We start from the raw sequence: 22,317 nt of genomic DNA, 5'->3' as shown, positions 1-22,317 counted from the left end.
CACAAGGGTGTTCTTGAATAATTCCAGTCCATTATGTCTTTCTCTTGAGTTTTTAGATGTGTATAACTTTTTATTTATCTTTCTAGGGACTCGTGTTCTCAAATCTGAGGATTCATGTTTGTCATCATTTCTGAAAAATCCTAGGTTATTATTGCTTCAGACATGACCACTGTCCCATTTTCTGCACTCCCTCATTCTGGAACTCCACTTAGTGTATTAGTCATTTTCATCCTATTCTTTGTATCTCTCAGCCTCTCTTTTTTCATGTTTTTCATTTCTTTGTCTCTTTGTGTTGCCCTAGGGCAACTTTTTTAGCTTCATCTTCCATACCACTAAATCCCCTGTTATTTAACCCATCCACTTAGTTTTCAATTGCAAATGTTGTAGTTCTGATTTTTCTTAAGTTTTATTTCATTCTGCTTCCCACCCATCTTCAGCAATTTACCAATGGCACTATTTGTTTCATTGCCACTATTCCCCCAATTATTTCTGATGCCCATTTCAGATGTCCAGTATTTCCTTTTGTTCTTTAAAAACGTTGCCTAGTCTTTTTGACACTCACTCTTTGCTCATGTTTTTAAATTCCTCTATTACTTTTTAAAATAATTTAAACATTCATATTATACTCTACAACGAATAAGCCCATTATATACTGCTGCTTACTGATGGTGGTTGTATCCTTGTGTATTTTAAAGTTTTTGATGCATGCTCATGTTGGGTAGAATTCTTCCCTAAGTTTCTGAAACACAATTAAATAGTTCTTTATTTTGTCTCAAACTGCTTTTTTTAAACCTACCAGACCACAGGGTACTTTATGGAAAGAACATTTCTTGCTGTTTTGTATTTCTCACAGCACTAAATGTAGGCCTTTGTGTGATACTTTAAAGATCACAGAGGTAGAAAAAAGCTAAAATGCCAATACGGTGCTATAGGACAATAACAGGTAAAGCACAGGGAAACAAGTCAGACTCACTTGTGTGGGGGAGCATGGGAGTAGGTAAAAAGAAGATATTTTCAATTGTCTATTTTAATGTGTGTCATTCTGGAAATCTATTTGTATGAATCTGTACGAATAAGAATGTGTCACCTGGGTATGTTGATGTATGAGGGAAAAAGAGGAAATTGAAACAACCTGCTTTTTAAAGATATTTTACATAAATTATTTTCATTCATCCTGTTAATACTCAATGAATACCTATCTTCAGTACTGTGACAGAGATACAAAGAGAAGCAATGTATGGTCCTGTTCTTAAACAGTTCAGTTTTATTAGGGAGATGGAAATGTAAATAAATACTGGCAACAGAGAGGCATATACAACTGGCACAATGATACAAAAGGAAGAACTGACCAATTTTTCCGAAGGAAAAGGTAGTCGGAAGATCAGAAAAGGTTAAGGATTGCTCAATTGGGTTTTCAGATATAAATTACAAAATTAAAGGAGGAGAGAACACAGTAGTCACATGGGAAAGAATGTACAAAGTTAAGCATGCATGAAGTATATCATATGGATAGGAAATAGTTTCATCTAGTTAAAGCCTAGAATATTAAGAATGGAAACTTTGGGAAATAAAGATGAGAAGATGGGCAGACAGTCATGAAGGGCTTCGTAAGATTTGCAAAGTATTTGGTCTTTAACTTGTAAATTATATGCTGCCACTAAAGGATTTAAAATATAGAGGAGTAGAGGTCAGGTCAGATCAGGCAATATAGTAATTAAAAACAAGGCCTCTAGAATCAAGACTGCCTGGTACTGCATAAACAATTAATTTCTGTAGAACAACATAGGTTGACATCTTAGCTTGATACTACTTACTAGTTTTGTGACCTTGGGCAAGTTACTTACTTACCTTTTTTGAGACTCAGTTTGCTCATCTGTAAAATATATATAATAATGGTATCAAACACTAGGGTGGTATGAAAATTAAGAGTTAAGACAAACTCAGTACATAGTCAGTACTCAGTAAATGTCAGCTTTTATCATTACTATTGTGATAAGTCATTAATAAAATCTATATTGAAAACAAAAAGACAAGTTAGCCCACTATTAAAAAAGAACATACTGGTGTCAGGTAAGACTTGGCTTTAGTGTCAGATGCTTGCGGTGATTCCCAGAATCAGTGCTTTCTAGCTGTGAGGGCAAGAAAAGTTATTTAACTTTTGGAACTTCAAATAATCCCCAAAACAGTGAAAATAATTATATATGCAAGATTGTTGGGAGGATTAAATGACACTATATGTAATGTGTGTTATTCAGGACCTATTACAGCACAAGTTTCAGTGCAATGTATAATGAATGACAGAGGAAGAATAGATTGTGATCACAAATTACTACTTCAAGGATCTTGAGTATGAGAGACCTATCAACAGAGCTATGAAGAAGCAAAACAATTTTTTTTTTTTTTTTAGTGGGAGGAATGTTAACATATGCAGAAGAATCAGAGGTGGGAAGAAAAGAGGAGATAAAAAAATATATAGGTGATAGCTGGGGTAACTGATGGAAAAGGTTTTAGGAGATGAGAGAGAATGGAAACTGGAGCACAAACTGAATTCTTATAGGCTCTCACAGGACCGAGAGAGACCTCTTTCTCTAAAACCAATGAAAAAGATACAGAAATATTTGCAGGTGATGGAGGAATCTGAGGAAGCTGCATCCTAATGATCTTAATCTTATCTATAACACAGAAGCAAAGGAGTCTGAGAGGGAATAGAATTTTGAAGAGATAGGTGGAAGAAAAGCTTCTGGTAATGGGATTAAGATCTGAAATGCAGGATAACTTTTATAAGCCCAGCTGAGGTGAGAAACTAAAACTTATAGTAATTGGTATGATTAATATTTTAGCAGTATTCAGTAAATTAGAGCAAAAAAGACAGATGGTAGAAATGACTGGCTGTTGGGAGTTTCTAGAACAGGTGTTGTTGATATAAAGACAATGTTGAAGAATGTTTTATGTGGAACCATGTCAATAAGGACAAGGTTCGGGATAACACTAGTTTAAGGGTACAGGGAAAAGAAAATGTAATTTGGAAGGGACTGATGGCCCTTCTTCAGTCCTTTCCTGAAGAATCAAGGAAATGGAAATAGTTGATCAAATATCAAGTTCTGAGGTAATAAAGAAGAGAGCCAGATGAGTAACAATAACAACATGAGCTGTCACTTACTATATAACCATTAATCTTGGTGCTTTATGTAACTATCTCCTTTAGAGAAGTAAAAGATTTGTTAAGTCTGGCATATCAAATTTAAGATTTCAGAACCATTCATTGCTAAAATGACAAGGAGTAAAGGTACACTGTGGCTGAGATGCTCCAAGAACTTTGTAATAATACAATGTTAAGTAGGTTATTTACATATATGTTTTGTTCTTTTTTCCCTTTAATCTCCCATAATGATGCTGAAGTGAAGAACCAAAGTCCTTAAGAAATACTGGAGACTGGTCATCAAAAGATGATAGGGATGGGGAAAAAAAAGGTAGATGATTATATACATAGTTCATTGTCTCCAGATTCATAGCCTCAGAGAATATATTGTGTCATCTGATAGAATCTGGAAGCAGCAGAAAGGTAAGAAGGGTAAATATTTTCATAGTTTCATTTCTTCTTCTTCTTTTTTTAATTATGTAGGCTCTACACCCAACATGGGGCTTGAACTCATAACCCCGAGATTAAGAGATGCATGTACTACTAACTGAGCCATTCAGGGCGCCTGCAGTTTCATGTTAAGTTAAAAAATAGCATCTCAGATTGAATAGTATGGTCAGAGTCAGATAGCTCATACACAGAAGAAATTAATATGTCATTGTATTCCTATTCTATGGCTTGTTCCCCCAGGACTGAGGGAATTCAGGAAAAATGAGGTATTACATAGCTACTAATGTGTTTACAGTAAACATTAAAAAGGACCAAATTTTTAAAGAAAATATAAAAAGGGTAACCTGATAAGAATAGAAAGAACACAGGAACTTCATTAAGAATCCTGGATTATTGGGGTGACTTGTTGGCTCAGTTGGTGGAGTGACTCTTGATCTTGGGCTTGTCAGTTTGAGTCCCACACTTGTCAGTTTGAATCCCACACTGAGCATAGATATTACTTGATAAAAAATTTTCTTTTAAATAAAAGAATCCTGGGTTATTTATGAAAAGTGGAAACACACCCATAAATACAGAGAATAAATGGATATTGCCAGAGGGATGGGAGTGGATTGAGGGGATGGGCAAAATGGATGACGGAGTGGCAGATACAGGCTTACAGTTATGGAGTAAGTCGCAGGGAAAAAGGATAAAAGCATAAGGAATATAATCAACGGCATTATAACAGCTTTGTGTAGTGGCAAAGTAGCTACACTTGTGGTGAGCAGAAAAATAATATACAGATTTGCTGAATCACTACATCGTACACTTGAAAATAATATAATACTGTGTCAACTATACTACAGTAAAAATTTTAAAAAAGAGTTCTTGATTATACATTAGGCTAGTTACTTACAATCCTTAGGCCATAATTTCCTTATTAATTTGTGAAGTGAGGGGGCTACATTAAATTACATCAGCAATTTTCAAAGCTTGTTTTTCCTTTTTTTTAAAAAGATTTCATTTATTTATATGACAGAGATCACAAGCAGGCAAAGGCAGTGAGAGGGAGAGGGGAGGAAGCAGGCTCCCTGATGAGTAGAGAGCCTGATGCAGGGCTCAATCCCAGGACCCTGAGATCATGACCTAAGCAGAAGGCAGAGGCTTAACCCACTGAGCCACCAGGTGCCCCAAAGCTTGTTTTTCTTAAGTGGCAAATTTCAAATATCTTACCCAGAATATCAAAACAAACAAAAAGTCTCTGTGTTCTCTCCTAAGACAATTCTATGGAGCCCTGACCTACCAGGAACATAATTTGGGCTTTCTTAAATTATTCTAGGTCTAGATTATTTCCAGAGTATCTCCTAACTCCAAAAAGTCCTATGAATCTTTGTACCATGAAAAGGATAGAAACAGTATAAATAACTAAGTTCCAGAATCCCGTACAAAAGAAACCTGACATTTGAGGCAAAATGCTAGGCATGAACACGTGAGACAGTTTAAAATAACATTTTCTATAAATACTTCAATAAACATTTTCCATAAATAAATATTCTATAAATATAAGGGATGAAGTAAAAGGGTAAAAGGCACATGAAAAAGTGAAATGTAATATGTAAACACAAGTGGTTATCACAATAAGGAATGTAGTCTCTGTCAAAAAGAAGTTTCTAATCAAATTAGGAACAAGGAACATGCCTACCAGGAACCTAGAAAGTCTAGCTGGCCTCAGGGATGAATAGCTTTACTTAGTCATGCACTGTTTTCAAACTCTGAAAGGGAGGACTACTCCAAAGTAGGAAGACTATCTGAAGTCATGGAAAAAAAACAATTTTAGGTGAAGATCACCACTACAAGTAAAGAAAAACCAATCAACAGTTACCAGTCTTTGTAGTTTTCTAAGCTTGTAGTCTAAGTAATTTTAAATTATTTTCTCTTTCAGATTTCATTATCTTTCTGTTATTTCTTCCTCTATTTAACTGTTATCTACCTCATTCAAACTACCATAGAGGAAAGAATATTCATTTTGAACAACACTGAGGTCTAGTACCAACTCTGACATTTATTAATATTTAACTACCCTGGGGCTCAGCTTAACTATAAGATGATGATAACTTACCTTTTATTATTTTTTTTAAAGATTTTATTTATTTATTTGACAGAGAGAGAGATCACAAGTAGGCAGAGAGTCAGGCAGAGAGAGGGGGAAGCAGACTCCCGCTGAGCAGAAGCCCAATGCGGGGCTCGATTCTAGGACACTGAGATCATGACCTGAGCCGAAGGCAGCGGCTTAACCCACAGAGCCACCCAGGCTTCCCGGATAACTTACTTTTGAGTTCTTTCTTACTGCATTTTATATGTATGTATGTATTACTTTTAAGTTCTATTTTAAATATAAAACTTCGTAAGACAATAGCCTGCCTACAAGAGAAAGCTTGTAACCAGCTGTTTTCCCTCTAACAATAATCCTCTGAGTTTCATTTGCTTTAAAGATCCATTTATTTATTTGAGAGAAAGAGAGCACACGCACACCCATAAGTGAGGGGGAGGGGTGGAAAAGAGGGAATCTCAAGCAGACACCACACTGAGGGTGAAGCCTGATGGTATGTGGGGCTCCATCTCACAAGCCTGAGATCATGACCTGAGCTGAAATCAGGAATTGGATGCTTAACCAACTGAACCATCTAGGTGTTCCTCTCTGAGCTTCATTTTGATCATACCATTCATCAAAACTCCTGTAATTACTTTAAACAGGCTCTGAAGTGAAAGAAAATGACATTCAACCAATTAATTCCCCATAACCTATTATATTCTTCTATTATACTTAAATTCATAGCCACCCACAAATCAAAGCCTAGGGCTAAAGAAAGAATTAATGCCACTGAGTGGCTAAAATGTGCCAGGCAATGAAAGGGATTTTCTATACACTACCTCAGTTTTTCTAACAGTCCTGAAAGATTACAAGTTGAACCCTGAACAACGCAAAGGTTACCAATCTGAGTATGACTTCTGACTCCTCAATACTTTACTAATAATCTACTGTTGACTGGAAACCTTACTGATATCACAAATAGTCAACTTATATATATTTTGTATGTTATATACTATATCCTTACAATAAAGCTAAAGAAAACCAAGTATTAAGAAAATCACAAGAGAAAATACATCTCTAGTACTTTATTGTACAATATCCATGTATTAAGTGGACCTGCACACTTTAAAGCTGTGTTGTTCAAGGGCTGACCATGTATTTTAACCCCATTTTAGAGATGATGAAACAAATGCCCATTTGTAAGTTTATGTAATTTGTCTATTTTCAAAAGATATTAAGTACTAGATGGACAATGAGCCCATTTTTGCCTGGCTTCAAAGCCAATGTTATAGCAAATCTGATACATTAAAAATGAATGGGAACTGAAAGAAACATTTTATGGTCATAAATATCTATATGTGTTCACACAGTTTAGAAAGAAGCCACAAATACAACAAGGCATGAAAACTGTATCTGTATATATTAACAACCCCAACTATTATTTCCCTCTCTAGTGGGCTTGATTGAATTATATTGGTCCAACTATTTAAACAGCTAGTTTATAGCACATAACAATGCTGGTTTTTCTACCTGAAGAGAAAATACCAGAGTTGAAAAAAAATCTTATAAGTTTAACTTTTTCTCATACAAGCATTCCTTTAAAATCTTTTTTACAAGCTGCTCGTTCAACTTTATTGAGAGAGAACTTACTATTTTCTATAGTAGCTCATTTCATTTTTTAACAGTTACCCTTTGTACTGAAATAAAATCTGCCATCCATTGACTTTTGCTTTGTCCTCCACAGCCACAAAGTATACAGTCAATCCAAGGATGGAACATGTACAACAGCTTGCTACTTGCCACTTCTCCAAGAATGTGGCAAACATTGCTACTTAATCAGTATAATCTCTGAAAACCAAGACCCATCCAGTAAACCTTAACGGTGAGCTCCAGGACGTCACTACTAATCAATGAGAATAAATACACACAAATTAAAATCTCATTGCTATCCCTACCCTAACTTTTTCCTCATATGTTCCTCCTTTAAATTGAAAGACAGTTACAAAATCTTTGCTGAATTTCTTCTTTAATAGACTTTTTGAAAAGCCCATTTTTCAATTGTTTGATATGTAATAGGATTTTCATCACCTCAAAACTCCTGCAATTATTCACTGGATAAGCTTTTATAATGTTTATCTAAGGTATGATTTGATTGAACTCAAAGTTTTTGACTTCTCTTTGGCAGGCAAACCTTTCTTGGGATACTGCTTAAGAGTTGGTTTTTAGACCTTTGTTTCCTTTACAAACTCCTTCCCAGGGTGTGTCAATAAGTCTTTTATCAGTTTCTATAGTACATGGTACTTACTTCTATCACATCATTTACTATAGATAAATCAAATGATGTCAACTCCCCTATTAAAAGCCCTTCAAATGTCTCCCAATTCCTAACTTAAAAAGATCCTAGTGATTCAGCACGTACCTACATCTACTTCACTTTACCTTGATCTTCTATTTTACAATTTTTATTCTTAAAACGTATCAGGTTCCCTCCTACCCCAGGGGCTGTATATGTTGTCTCCTCTTGCTGGGAATACTCTCACTGGGTCTTTACAAGTTTGGCAACTTTTCACTCATCAGGTATCAAGTCAAATGTAGTCTCCTCAAGAGACTCCCTAATTACTCTAAAGTAATCCCTACTCCCTTATTACCCTATTTACTACCTTCACTGTACTTGTAGTTGTTTTTTTTTTTAACTTGTTTACTATTTATTTTCCCTCATTAGGATATAAGGTCCCTCAGTATATGGACTTCAGAGTTTCGATCAGTCATTACTAGGGTCTAGAATAGTGCTTGGCAAAGAACAGAAAATTAGTGATTATTAAGCCTAGGAGTTCTGCTACAGCAATGAGCATCTATTATCTTTGTAAATCTAGACCCTAATAAAAAGCCCAGTACATAGATAAGATGTTCAATGAATATTTGTGAAATGAATGGATTGATCTTATCCACCTGGATGGCAATCACTGTGACCTCTAGTCAGGTATCTCTGAATCTGTTTATCCAGACCTGACTTCTAGTTCTACATCTTTATTTAATTGCTCAGTAACTAGGTATAGAACCCATCCTCTTCCAATATATTTTTCTAATAACTGGGGCATTAATTTCTTTGCAAATTATAGACAAATTCCTTCCCTTGTACTGAAATCCAACTAGTTACTAATGCTATTTTTTCCTTCATTTCCTACATATTATCTTTTCTCTTCCTACTGCCAAATTTTACTTCAAGCTCTCCTAATCTTACAGTTGTAGCACTGGAGTAGCTGCCAGCCAACATACATGCCTTTAGTTCCTCCTCCCTCAAATTTGTTCTTCATACAACTTCCAAAATCAACTTTCCCATTTTATCTCTTCCATCCCATTTCCCATACAGACAAGTATAAACACCTTAGTCCAGCATTCTAAGACCTCAACATCATTTTAACTGAAATTCTCAAAATAAAGGTATATTTGGGAAATGAGGTGGCAGACTCTTACATTTCAGATGAATGGTAAAAAATTCTGCAACTAATCAGGTATGTATGAAGACCACTTTCTAAGTTCCTTGAGGAACCTTGGAAGATCTTATTTTTTATTCATTGTTAATCTACTGCCTGGAAGTGCTGGGAATATAGTAGATACCAATGAATATTTGTTAATTGAATGAGTAATTTCACAATAATTTTTAAAGAATAGATAATCCTAAATGAGAGAACGAATGCCAAGATGAAGGTAGTATTCTTTGAAAATCAGTCTGGTATTAAGGCATGTGGGGATTAGCTAGTAAATTACTTTAGTAAAAAACAAAAAAGCCAACATCAATCAAGTTCTTACCATTTGTCTAAGATATCTTTTTTATATATCTCACTATGGTTGGTGGTATTAAAGCTAAGCAAACCAATGTATATGAAAATGAAGCATTTTGTTCAAGTATATAAAACATTTTTTGAACCAAGAAAAGCAGTGGTAAGGGCCTGATCAGGATGTTGGCTATGCAGAAAGAAAGAAACAAATTGGAAAAAAATATATTTTTTAAAGATTTTATTTATTAATTTGACAGAGAGAAATCACAAGTAGACAGAGAGGCAGCCAGAGAGAGAGAGAGAGGAAAACAGGCTCCCTGCTGAGCAGAGAGCCCGATGCGGGATTCTATCTCAGGACCCTGAGATCATGACCTGAGCCGAAGGCAGCGGCTTAACCCACTGAGCCACCCAGGCGCCCCTGGAAAAATATTTTTAAAGTAGAGGCTTCTAGAGCAATAATCACCACCTCACATCTTCATTAAACACTGTGAATCGGCTTTCACTAATATATATAATTTTAAAATTATATTTTAAAATGTATCATCAACCTAAATACTAAATGATAAAAAGCTTGGTATCTTTCTTATTTTTTTAGGGAAAATTAGGGGTAAGTTTTAATATTTTCTTCCCACACCCCAATAGATGGATCAGAATCTAAATAATAAAGTTAGCACCATGGACTTGAATCTGCTGTGGACCAAATTTACTTCTGCTGGATTCTAAAGCTACGTATCTCATTCTAGCCATTCACATCATTCATGAAACACACGGAAGGCTGGGTAAGGGAGCACATCAGTGTATTTCAAATCCAGCTTTGATACTATAAACTACAAATGGTGAGTCAGAAGAATCACCTTAGTTGTTAGGGAGTGCATTACTAAAATAAATACATTTCAGTTTTAGCTCTCACTCGGTTGTCTTTTAGGTTCATACAAACTAGACATTTTCAAATCACTGCACAAGCAAAAGCTACTACAGCACTCTGATGTTCACCTCTGTTTTAAGGTAGACTTATATAATTCACCAGATGAGGAATGTCAAAAATACCTAGGTTCTTCGTTCATTGCGTTCAAACTTTTCTAAGTCTTCTAAAACAAAAAATGTACATTCAAAATGAATAACAATTATAATGAAGATTCAAGTAAAATGTTTTCATCTTACCCTGTCCAGTTCCAGTGTAAACTTTTGGTCCCATGACTGATTGGAAATGGGTTTCCAGCTCGTTTGACCAACCACAGTATTATCTAGCTTCAAAACTGCACACACGTCATCTGTAATTACAATTTGTAAACTTGCTTAAGTATTTTAAAACCTTTAAAACAGAAGTACCGCCGTTTAATAGCAACGAAAGAGTTATGATCCTCTGAAAGTAAGGTGTTTCTTTTGTTCCTTTTCTTTTTTGGGGTGGGGAGCAGAGATGCAGAGGGAGAAGGAGAAGAATCTTAAGCAGTCTCCATGCCCAGCGCAGAGCCTGACATGGGGCTCCATCTCACAACCCTAAGATCATGACCTGAGGAGGAACAAAGCGTGGGAGTCTTAAGCAACTGAGCCACCCACGTGCCACAAACGTAAGGGCTTTCTTAATCCTGAAGCTTTTGAGTTTTAAATGGCTACATTTTATATGTACATACATTCCCACTAGATACTCCCAATTTATCCTCTGTGTTTAAGAAAAACACAAAGATTAAATGCTATTTTGTATATGTATATTTGTATATAAATAGCAATCATCCAGTTTTTCAGCCTCTACACTTTTTATAGAGCTTGTTACCTCAGGCAATTTTTATTTTCATACTTTTCCTAAATCTCCGTCTTTATATAGGAAAGCACTGACATATTCACCTCTGTGCTCTATAGTAGAATGAATTATCACAGGCCTTTCCCTTCCACTCCCCAGTTACACCTTTATATCATAGTTTATAATTACATTTTAGAATGTCTCTCAAGTGCTTCATAAACCTGTTGCAGAATAACCTCCACCCTCTCCTCCATTTGTCTAATTGAGCTACTACCCTAGTAAATACGTTTGGTTCAGGGGTTATCAAAATTTCAGTTAGTTTAGAAGTGTCATTATACCACTGAAAAATCAAGATATAACAAATCCAATAGCCTCTGAACACTTTGTTTGGCATGAAGAGTGACACTTGATATTTCATTCTTCTAAAAGAATTAATGCTATATATCATTTAGTTTTCTAAGGTAATTTCAATAAACTTGGTTGCATTTGTTTTCCTGACAGGTATAGCTTTTAATGCTTTAAGATTAAATTATAGAAATCATAATTGTTAAGCTTTTCGTTCAACTTTGGCTCCTCCTACTGCTGTCCCCATTGCTAAATCTTTTGTATAGATCCTTTAATTTGTTATAGGAGCTTTAAAAAATCTGGTTACTGAACTGGATAAGTCGTCGGTTTTTAGGAGATTTCGACTACTTCCACTTTTACTTTTACTTGTTCTGCTCATGAATGATGATCTGGTTTCACTTGGGCTCCAACCAGGTAGTGCAACTGATGTTGCTTTTGACCGTCCAGGGACATTCTCTAGAATATCTTGACAGCCCATAAGACGAACTTCTAAAGTACCTGTTAGCATAAACAGATATCAAATAACAACATCAATTTTTTAAAAATATATTATTTATTAATTTGAGAGAGCAAGCAAGCACAAACGAGGGAGGGGGAAGAGGGAGAGGCAGACCTCCCATTGAGCAGGTAACCCAATGCAGACTGGATCCCAGGACCCTGAGACATGATCGATGCTGATGGCAAACATTAACTGCCTGAGCCACCCAGGTACCTTAGAACATCAATTCTTAATATAGAACTATGTCTTTGTTACCCATTCAGAAACAGTGGGAAGAAAAAAAAGATGTGCTAAAATAACAAAATCTCTGCTCCCAGCGGATCTGTGAGGTAATTAATCATAATCTTTCCTGTTTTAATTAGAGAAACCTATTGAAAATTCTTAATTAATACAATCATAAGAAATTTTATGGAAAGAACAACACCTCCCAAAAACTGTCTGCAGGGCATAAAACAAGTTATATAAACTTCTTATATATCTGAATACTCATTTGTATCATTTATATAATTACATGGAAGAATTACAGAATTGTTGCTAGACCATGTGAGAGGGGAAATATAAAGCTCAATAATATGCCTATTAAAATAAACATACAGAAATTAGAAACAAGGAAATCTGACTATGTGAAAAACAGTTGTGTTTAGTAGTTATGTAGTAAACATGGAAAAGGACTTTATAGGGTTTTTTGCATAAATAAACGGGTTTCTGGTCTATTTCAGATGTAAAATAATATTAACTTATATTTTAATAGTTAGAAAGTCAAATAATTATGGACTGTAATTATCAAAGCATAAAATAATTACAATTTCCTTAGGCAAATAAATACTAAAGGTGTTCAAATGAAAATGAGGAACTGCGAGGCCATCTAAAGATTTGGCTTTGTCATTCTTTGGGCTAGGCTTAGTATACTAGAATGTAAATATGGTGCTACAGTATTAAAATTTTAGATACTGCACAGAGAATAACATTTTAGGAAGAGTATTTCCTGGTTCCATTAAACTTAAATAATAAAAGCTTCACTTAATTTAAAAACTTTAATTATTTAAGGTAACCAAAGGACTTTTAACGAAGTAAAAAAGCATGGATTTATGCTCAACTCAAACTAAAAATAAAATTAAGCAAAATACGTGAAAAAAGTGCTAACGAAACTGGATGTCAGGCAATGAAGAACATATACTCAAGAGATGGGAAATAAATGAAATGAACCTTAAGATTGCTTGAGTTTACTGCCTTGAATACATCTAGGGCATAGTGCAGGAGGGGGAGCTCAGGTGCAGCCAAGTGTACTACCTGAGTTAAGGAGCTAGAACCGAGAGTACTGACACAGAACTGATCAAGGTGGCTAGAATTCACAGGCAGTATAAAAGAAAACAGCTCTCCAGACCTAAAACTAAGATGTGGGGAGGGTTCTTCTGATCAAGTATTCAGTCTTGCCCCAGTAGTAGAGAATAATAACCCTTAGACTAAATGATGTTCTCTTATGCATAACAAATATTAAAAGCAACACTGAGATCAAATTATTTATAGGTAATCTAACTGTGACCTAGAACAAAGTTCAAGACCATTTTCAAGAATACAAAAATATCCAGCACCCAGGAAGCTAAAACTCAATGTCTGGCATCTAAGCAGAGACTAACAGGCACATTTGTTTTCTATTGCTGGATTACCCATTACCAAAAATACAGTGGCTTAAAACGACATTTATTACATCACAATTATGTAGGTCAGAGTCTACGCAAGTTGCCTGCACTCTCTACTAGAAATCTCACAAGGCTGAAATCATCATGTCTGCCAGGAAGGCTCTTGTCTGGAAGCTCTTAAGAATCTGCTTCCAAGCTTATTCAGGTTGTTGGAAGAATTCAGTTTGTAGCAGACATAGGATTGGGGTCCCTATTTCCTTGCTAGATGATGGTCCCTATTTCCTTGCTATTTCCTGTTCTTAAGGCCACCTGAATTCCTTACTATATGGCTGGCCCTCTCTTATCTTCAAGCCAACAAGGCACATAAAATCTTTTTCATTATTCAGACCTTTCTTCCTCATCTGCCACTGGCCGGAGAAGATTCTCTACTTCTGGGGGACTCGTGATCATGTTGGGACTACCCAGATCATTCCTCTTTATGTTAACTCAAAGTCAACTGATCAGTAACCTTAATCACACAGGCAAAATCCCCTGTCCCATAAACATAATACAGTCACTGGAGTAATACCTCACTGTATTTACAGGAGAGAGTTTCCAAAAATCATTCTTAAAATTCTGCCTACTCTACCAGGCAAAAAGATAAACACAAAAATAAGACCCATAATAAGAAAAAAAAATCAATTAAAAATCAATCTGAGGGGTGCCTGGGTGGCTTAGTGGGTTAAAGCCTCTGTCTTCGGCTCAGGTCATGATCCTAGGGTCCTGGGATCGAGCCCCACATCGGGCTCTCTGCTCAGCGGGGAGCCTGCTTCCCCCTCTCTCTCTGCCTGCCTCTCTACCTACTTGTGACCTCTGTCTGTCAAATAAATAAAATCTTAAAAAAAAAATCAATCTGAAACAGATGTAAGGGTTAGGATTAGCAGATAAACACATTCACAGTTATTATAATTATATTCCATCTATTCAAAAAGTTAAATAGAGACATGGAATAAAAAAGATCCAGAACAAAATTTTAGAGATTAAAAACTGACATGTTTGAGATTTAAGGAAAAATACATTGGAATGGGACTGGTGGCAGATTATACATTGCAAAAAAAAGGCTAGTGAACTTGAAGCTATAGCAATGATACAGAAATGATCAAAAAAAAGAGACAGAAAGACTTGAGGGAAAAAAGAAAACAAAACAAAGCATATGTAAAACCGTGAGTTTTACTTCAATTGGCCCAATATATGTGCCATTTAGTCCCTGATAAAGAGCAGAGAGAATGGAAACAGAAATATATCTGAAAAAATAATAGCTTAAAATTTTCCATATTTGATATAAACTATAAACCCAGGAAGTACCCAAGAATTTCAATGAACACCATGCAAAAGAAAAATAAGTAAATTACATGAAAGCATACCATAACCTAATTTCTCAAAACAAATAATAAAGAGAAAATATTAAAAGTAACCAGAGGAAAAAAGACACATACAAAGATTAGGATGGCAGTAGATTTCTCATTAGAAACAGTGAAAGCAAGACAGAGAAGCAACAACTTTAAAGTATTGAAGAAATGAACAAGCAAATAAACTGTGAACATAGAAATTCTAGACTCATTGAAAATACCTTTTTTTTTTTAAAAAAAAAGATTTTATTTATTTATTTGACAGAGATCACAAGTAGGCAGAGAGAGAGGTGGGGAAGCAGGCTCCCTGCCGAGCAGAAAGCCCGAGGCGGGGCTTGATCCCAGAACCCTGGGATCATGACCTGAGCCAAAGGCAGAGGCTTAACCCGCTGAGCCACCAGGCACCCCTGAAAATACCTTTCAAAAATGTAGACTTTTCAGATATAAAAATGGGTAAAGAATCCATTATCAGTAACTACTATAAGATCCAGACATATCATTTCTAGGTATTTACCCAACTGAAATGTACATTTACACAAAATCTGCACAAGATGTTATTAACAGCTATATCTGGAAAAAATACAGAATGGAAACAACTAAAATATCTATAATGGGTGAATGGATAAACAAACTCTGAAATATTCACACAACTGAATACTACCAATAGTAGAGAGGAATTATTGATAGAGGCAACACAGATGAATATCAAAGTAATTATTCAGAGTGAAAAAGGCCAGAAATTCCTCTCCCAAAAGAAAATAGTATATACTGTATGATTCCATTTATATAAAACTCCACATAATACAAACTAATAGCAAGTGACAGAATCTGGTCAGTGATTGCCTGAAGATGGATGTGGGTAGGAAGAACCTAAGAACAGGAAAGAGGGATTACACAGAGGCACACAAGGACACTTTAAGGAATGATGAAGATATTCATTATCTTGACTGTTGTGATGGTTAAAGAACTGTAAATTTATGACAAAAACCTTGAAGTTATACACTTCAAATAAAACTGGAGGAGGTTGATGATGGTGCCACAACTATATACATTTCCTAAAAATCCTAAAATTGTGTACTTAAAAGTAGTGAATTCTATGGTACGTAAATTATGTCTCAATAAAGTTACTAAAGATGGAGGGGGAAGCTTCAATTTCATGCTTGGTCAGGCTTTGGAAATCTTCTCTATTGTAAAGCGTTAAGACAGATTCATAGACAGAATTTTTATTTTATTTTAAAAAAACAACTTGTTGGCTTTGTGTCTTTTATTTGGATTTTTTTCTTAAACTGGCAAACTTAGCTCCTTTCCAATGTAAAGGCTTAGCTGCAGAAGTCCTCCTGGGGAATCTGAAAACATCTGGTTACTACTTTAAACCCTGGTAGCTTATTAAATATTTTAGTAATTTTAATGTATCAGGAGATGACAATGCTCAGCACCTACTTTCACTCAGGAAAAAGAAATTGGAAGGGATTTAATATCTTTATTAAGCATCTAGAAATTTCTTTTATGAGGTGACACCGTTGCAATGGCAAACAACCATATTAGAAATAGCTTAAAATTATTTTATTTTTATAACCCACAATATGCAATTTTTAAAACAAGCAATCCAAGAAATAAATGTTTGTATCCATAAGCAGTAGCTATGAATTCCATTAGAACAAGTAAATCCTTTATTTTTTTAATGTTCCGGAAAAACTATTTCATATCCATCTTACTAATTCAGTATTTCATCTTGGTACAACTAACATTTTTTTTAATTCTGAGGAAATCTTTCATAAAAACTAGCAAATGTCTCAAAATGCGGACCAAAAAATTCAATACCTTAGATCAAAATAGCACTACATTTGCAAATTTCAATTTATAAGCATACAATCACAAAAGAAATCAGAGTATAAATGAGACAAACCACAAATAATAGAATGCAGTGAGAAACTCAGGAGAGTAAATGTTCCTACTACCTGTCCATGATAATTCTTCATTGCGTCTAATCCTTTATTAAGGCCAATATTATTTCTCTTCCTAGTTACTCCATATTTAGTTTAAGGTTCATCAGGAATTATAAATAAGTTTCAGCAGGAATTTAAAAGAATTTTTGCAAAAACTGAAATTACTTAAGAATTGTAAGATACTTTCTTTTACACTGGTGATTTACATCACATTGAATATGGTTCAATAAGGCAATAAGAACTGGAAAAGATAAAATGGAAGAGGTTAAAGAACTGGGGAGAGGAGCCAACAAGCAGAAAAGGAAAAAAAATTTCCAGTCATATCAGATGGTTTTCTAAAACATGGCTTTATTACTCCTCTAGAAATATTTTTGGTTTCTAAATACTGACAACCATATTTTATCAATGAATCATTCAGAAACTCTCAAATATTATTGTGTTCAGCACTGAGCCATACAATGGCAAAACTTAAGTAGTAAGTACAGTTCCTTCTTTATCATCAAATAAACTTTACCAAGTATATCCTGAATCTATAAAGTGTCCAGGACTAGGGGTAGAATTACATGTAGGTAGATGATAAGGTCTTTGTTCCTCCCAGGTCTATACTGCAGTTCTGATTTTTAAAAATAGAGTAAGATGGATAATAAGGCAAGGATATTAAGCAGGGAGTGTGCACAAACCAGTTTAATTGTGACAGAAGATTCATGGTAGGAATTATAGATGATGTGACTAGAAAGATATAATATTTAAAACAGTTCAAATAAAATGGGAGGGTTTGACCAAAGGTTCCCCAAGGCTTGTTTCATGGTACCCTAGTGTCTCGATTTTTTCACTGTGCTCCTAGTCTAAAAGATATACCTAACAGTTGTTTCCAAGGATATTGCAATATATTAATAATTATTTACAAAAATAATACACATAACTTGAAAGAAAAAGTAATCTTATTTCATTTGTAAATAACCATGGTTACTTCCTAATGGGATGTCTGCACCTACTAAGCACAATATAGCTAGCTTCTCAAACTCTGAAACTGGACTAGAAACCGCCACTTTCTTTTCTATTCCACACTGATTTTTCACATGGTATTGATATTCACAGCAATGCAGGCAAACCTGGCTTCATTACTGTATGACATCACTGAAAGGAAGATAGCTCTACCTCCTGCTGAAACTGTAACTACCTTGAATTAGTGGTTTAAATGGTAACGCTGCAAAGTGAAATAACACTGTGTTTCCCTCAAAAGGTTAAAATACCCCGTTGTACCCTGTGAATTCATTCTGGCATCCCAGGATGCCTCAGATTTAGAAACTCAATTTGGTAACTGCAGGTTTAGACTGAAACTAATAGTGGCAACAACTCGTTTAACCATAAATTTGTCCTTCAAGTTTTAATATAGAAGTCTGCCATAATATAAAACTGATCAATGATATTCAAAGCTACTAGAATATGACAGTATGCTATGCTATTCCGAAGAACAGCTTCACATCTTTAAAATATTGAAGGACATTATTTTTAAGGAAAAGCCCTCACTGACACTGCTAATTTAAGGATTTCTAAGGGCGACAGAAGTCAGTGTAACAAAAATATGTCACATTCATGTGGACCACAAAAACCTTTGCAGCTGATGGTCAGAGAAAATGGTGGAGTAGCAAAGTCTATAGGCACTTTCTTCACAGAAACATAGGAAACAAACTAACTAAAAGTTAGCAAAAACAGAATCAACTGTATGAGATATCTACAAAATAGTTAAGGGTTTACTGCAACCAAGCAAATGGTTAATAAAAAAAGCAATGAATACTCAATGGGAGAGTTCTGTGGCATTTTAACTTACCTTTGCCTCATCTTCCCCCTACCTAAATGGCTTGGTGATGGTCTTCAATATAGCAATCTACAGAGAAAAATTCATTCTCAAGGACATATGATTGTCTGCTCTGACCTAACTGAGGGCTCCTTAAGGGACTAACACAAAGGCATGTTTTTTGTTTTTGATTGGTTTTTTGCTTAACTAGGAAATCGCTCAGGACAGAGAAATAGCTAAGTGGAAAGCATTTAACAGCAAATGAACTAGTCACTGCAGCCTGGGGACAAGGATATCAATTGGGACAAACAGTAAGATATCCCAAAAAGTCCTGGAAGAGAATATAGGAAGCGAGATGTTTTGAATAACAAGGGGTTTGCAATGCTTCCACTGGGAAACTAGAAGGCAAGGAAGAAACAGAAGACATCCTCAGAAAAGACCCAAAAAAGCCCTAAGCTCTCACATCTGGCTGATCTCCAAGTTCTGTGTGAGCAATGGCAGAGTTGTTAAAAATGTCTTGGTAACCACTGAGAATATGCCCCAGCACACAAGCACAGAGCTCAGATGCAAAAGCAGGGCTTTTTTTTTTCTTTTTCTTTTTGCCTACATGCATTAAATATCTGTCAAAACGCTAGCTGACCACTAATTTAATGGAGACTTCTATGACCACACATGACAATAAATACAATCTTTACAAAATAGCTTATAAAAGCCCCTAACAACTACATCCCACACAAACAAGAAATTCTAGAGAAGGGGAGTATCTTTCAGAGTTACACATTATAATATTCATAATATTCAGTTTTTAATAGGAAATGATGATACAAGGCAGAAAACAGAATATGGCTAATTAACAAGAAAGGCAGAAATTAACAGAAACTGAGGAAGCCAAGACATGGGATTTACTGACAAGGACTTTATATCAACTTTCAAAGGACTACCTGCCACCCCCCACCAAAAAAAACCCAAAACAAAAACAAATGAAAACAAAATCCAAAACAAACAAATGAAAGAATGGTGTTTTGGCAAGTAGAGGATATTAAGAAAGATATAGAATTTTTTATAAAAAAGAATCAAATGAAATTCTAGAGCAGGAAAGTATAGCACTGAATAAAAAATTTACTAGAGAAGTTCAATAGTAGATCTGAGCAGGCAGAAGAACTGGCAAATGTGAAGAATGGTCAATTAAAAGTACCCAGTCATAGGAACAAAGAGGGGAAAAAAAACAAAACAAAAATGAAGAGGAGTGGATATAATTCTGTTACTGAAGCGACTGGGTAACGAGTGTCATTGCATTAAGAGGTATACTGATAAAAATCATAGCCTACTTTTTATAATAGAAAAATAGACGCAAGAAGAAAACATTTTTAAAGATCTGAAAGAAAGAAAAAATACATCCACTAATAATTTTCTTAAAACATGAAGCTGAAAAATACAGGAAAAAGGTGAAAGAATGACACTCTAGCACAGCATCATTACAATAAATGCTAAAAGAAATTTTATAGCCAAAGGGAAATAATAATAGAGAAAATCTCAAGTACAAGAAGAGGAAATGAAAACAGAAAGAATAAATGGGTCATTAAATACATAGGACAATGTCTTGTTTTCTGAAAAAATAAACTCAAAAAATGAGTGATATCTATAAAGCTTTTAGCTCTCTAGGGAAAACAATACTCAAGGATGATGATTTTTAAGGCATATGTAGAAGTAAAATATATTGTAAGAATACAAAAGGGTAGAATGAAAGGATTTGAAAAATTTTTTTTTAAAGATTTTATTTATGTATTTATTTGTCAGATAGAGAAAGAGAGTGAGAGCACAAGCAAGCAGAGTGGCAGGCAGAGGCAGAGAGAGAAGCAGGCTCCCCACCGATCAAGGAACCCAAAGTGGGATTTGATACCAGGACCCTGGGATCATGACCCGAGCCGAAGGCAGAGGCCCAACCAACTAAGCCACCCAGGTGTCCCGAAAATATTTCTTCATAAAGATTTTAAACTGTTTTGGAGGTGAGAGAGCATAATGTGATCACAGGCTGTAATAAGTTCAATATGCATACTAGATTCCCTAAAGAAAGCAATAAATACACACACACGCAAAACTTAAAAGGCTGTTATGGGAGATGAAATGAAAAAATAGAAGGTTTGTTTCAGGAAGAACTACAAATGGCAGGAAAGATGCTATTCAAAAATCAAGACTGTACAGTAAATATGTATCAAAAATAATATTATATTAAAAGGAAAGTTTATAAAGGGCACATGGAAACTTTTGGGGGTATATCAAAAATTATCAAATTGTACTCATCAAATGTGTACAATTCTATTTACATAAAGCTGTTTAAAAAAGGGGGGAGGAAAAAAGGTGGGGGGAGGAATATGACAGACTAACAACTTCAATAAGATTTTCAGGGTAGATAAAAAGAAAAGAGTCACCTATATAATGTATATTAAATATGTCACTTCAAGTAAAAAAAAAGATTGAAAATGAAAGGATGGAAAAAATTCTTGCTAGGTTACATTAGGTATTAGAAGGGTAATGTGGCTCTAATAATATTAGACAAAGTAAACTGTATGTCTGAGTATTTTCAGAGATGGAGTATTTGTAATGATAAAAGAGTAATTCATCAATAAGATAAAACAACACTAAATGGGTATGCTCCTAATTAAAAACAAAACAAAATAAAAAGCAGGAAGTAAAACAATGAAACTAAAGATGGTCTGTAACTGACTTAACCAATTTGACTTCTGGCTTAGTAACTTAAAAAGACCCTTATGAGAAGCTTCTTTCTGAGCTCTACTAAAGTCAGGCTTTTGAGAGAAATCTTGACAGTTTCAAACCAGAGAGACACAATTCATGTTTGTGGACAGAGCTCATAGGAGTTTGCTGGTCGGAAGACTCTGACTTCTGATGCTTTCCTCACCCTTCTAATTTCTGAAGGCCATGGAAGCTGATGTGTGCTTTTGTGTTTACCTCCATCTCTGGGTCCACAAAATGTCTGTACATCAATAAACATTTGTTCTTTTTATAAAGAAATACTGAACAGAAACAAAGTCACCTCTGGAATACCATGAAGAATACAGACACACACACTATGGGAGTTTCAGGAGAGAAGAGAGATAAAGTGGCAGAAAAAATATGTGAAGAATTAATGTCTGAAAATATCCCAAATTTGATGAAGGACATGAATCTACACATTAAGAAGCTCAAGGAATCCAAACAAAGTAAACTCTAAGAGATTACTATTTAAGACATACTATAACCAAACTGTGAAAAAAACCAAAGACAGAGAAATCTTACAAAATAGCAAGGGACGAGCAAGTCACCACTTAAAAGGAATCCTCAGTAAGAATAAAAGCTGATTTTTCATCAGAAAGCACAAAGGCCAGAAGAGACTGGAATGACATATGTAAAGTAATGAAAGAAAAAACTGTCAACCAAGTTTTCCACATATCACAAAACTAACCTTCAAAAATAAAAGATTCCCAGAAAAATCAAAGTTAAGGGAGTTTGTAACTAGAAGATCTGCC

The 22,317-nt window shown here is 35.0% G+C and overlaps 1 protein-coding gene across 1 annotated transcript in view; it reads right to left on the bottom strand.

The window, feature by feature from the left end:
• Nucleotides 1-22,317, bottom strand: part of PKN2 (protein kinase N2) — a 130,295-nt gene that overhangs the window by 34,100 nt on the left and 73,878 nt on the right. The window contains exons 7-8 of the mRNA XM_059135062.1: nt 11,835-12,020; nt 10,601-10,710 (exon numbers count right to left, since the gene is read on the bottom strand). Coding sequence (XP_058991045.1) covers nt 10,601-10,710; nt 11,835-12,020 — 296 coding nt within the window. The remainder of the gene's footprint in view (nt 1-10,600; nt 10,711-11,834; nt 12,021-22,317) is intronic.

This window comes from Mustela lutreola, chromosome 10 (assembly GCF_030435805.1).
Source record: "Mustela lutreola isolate mMusLut2 chromosome 10, mMusLut2.pri, whole genome shotgun sequence".
Lineage (NCBI taxonomy): Eukaryota > Metazoa > Chordata > Mammalia > Carnivora > Mustelidae > Mustela > Mustela lutreola.
The sequence above is the reverse complement of the archived record's forward strand: the minus strand, read 5'-3'. Positions and strand labels throughout refer to the sequence as shown.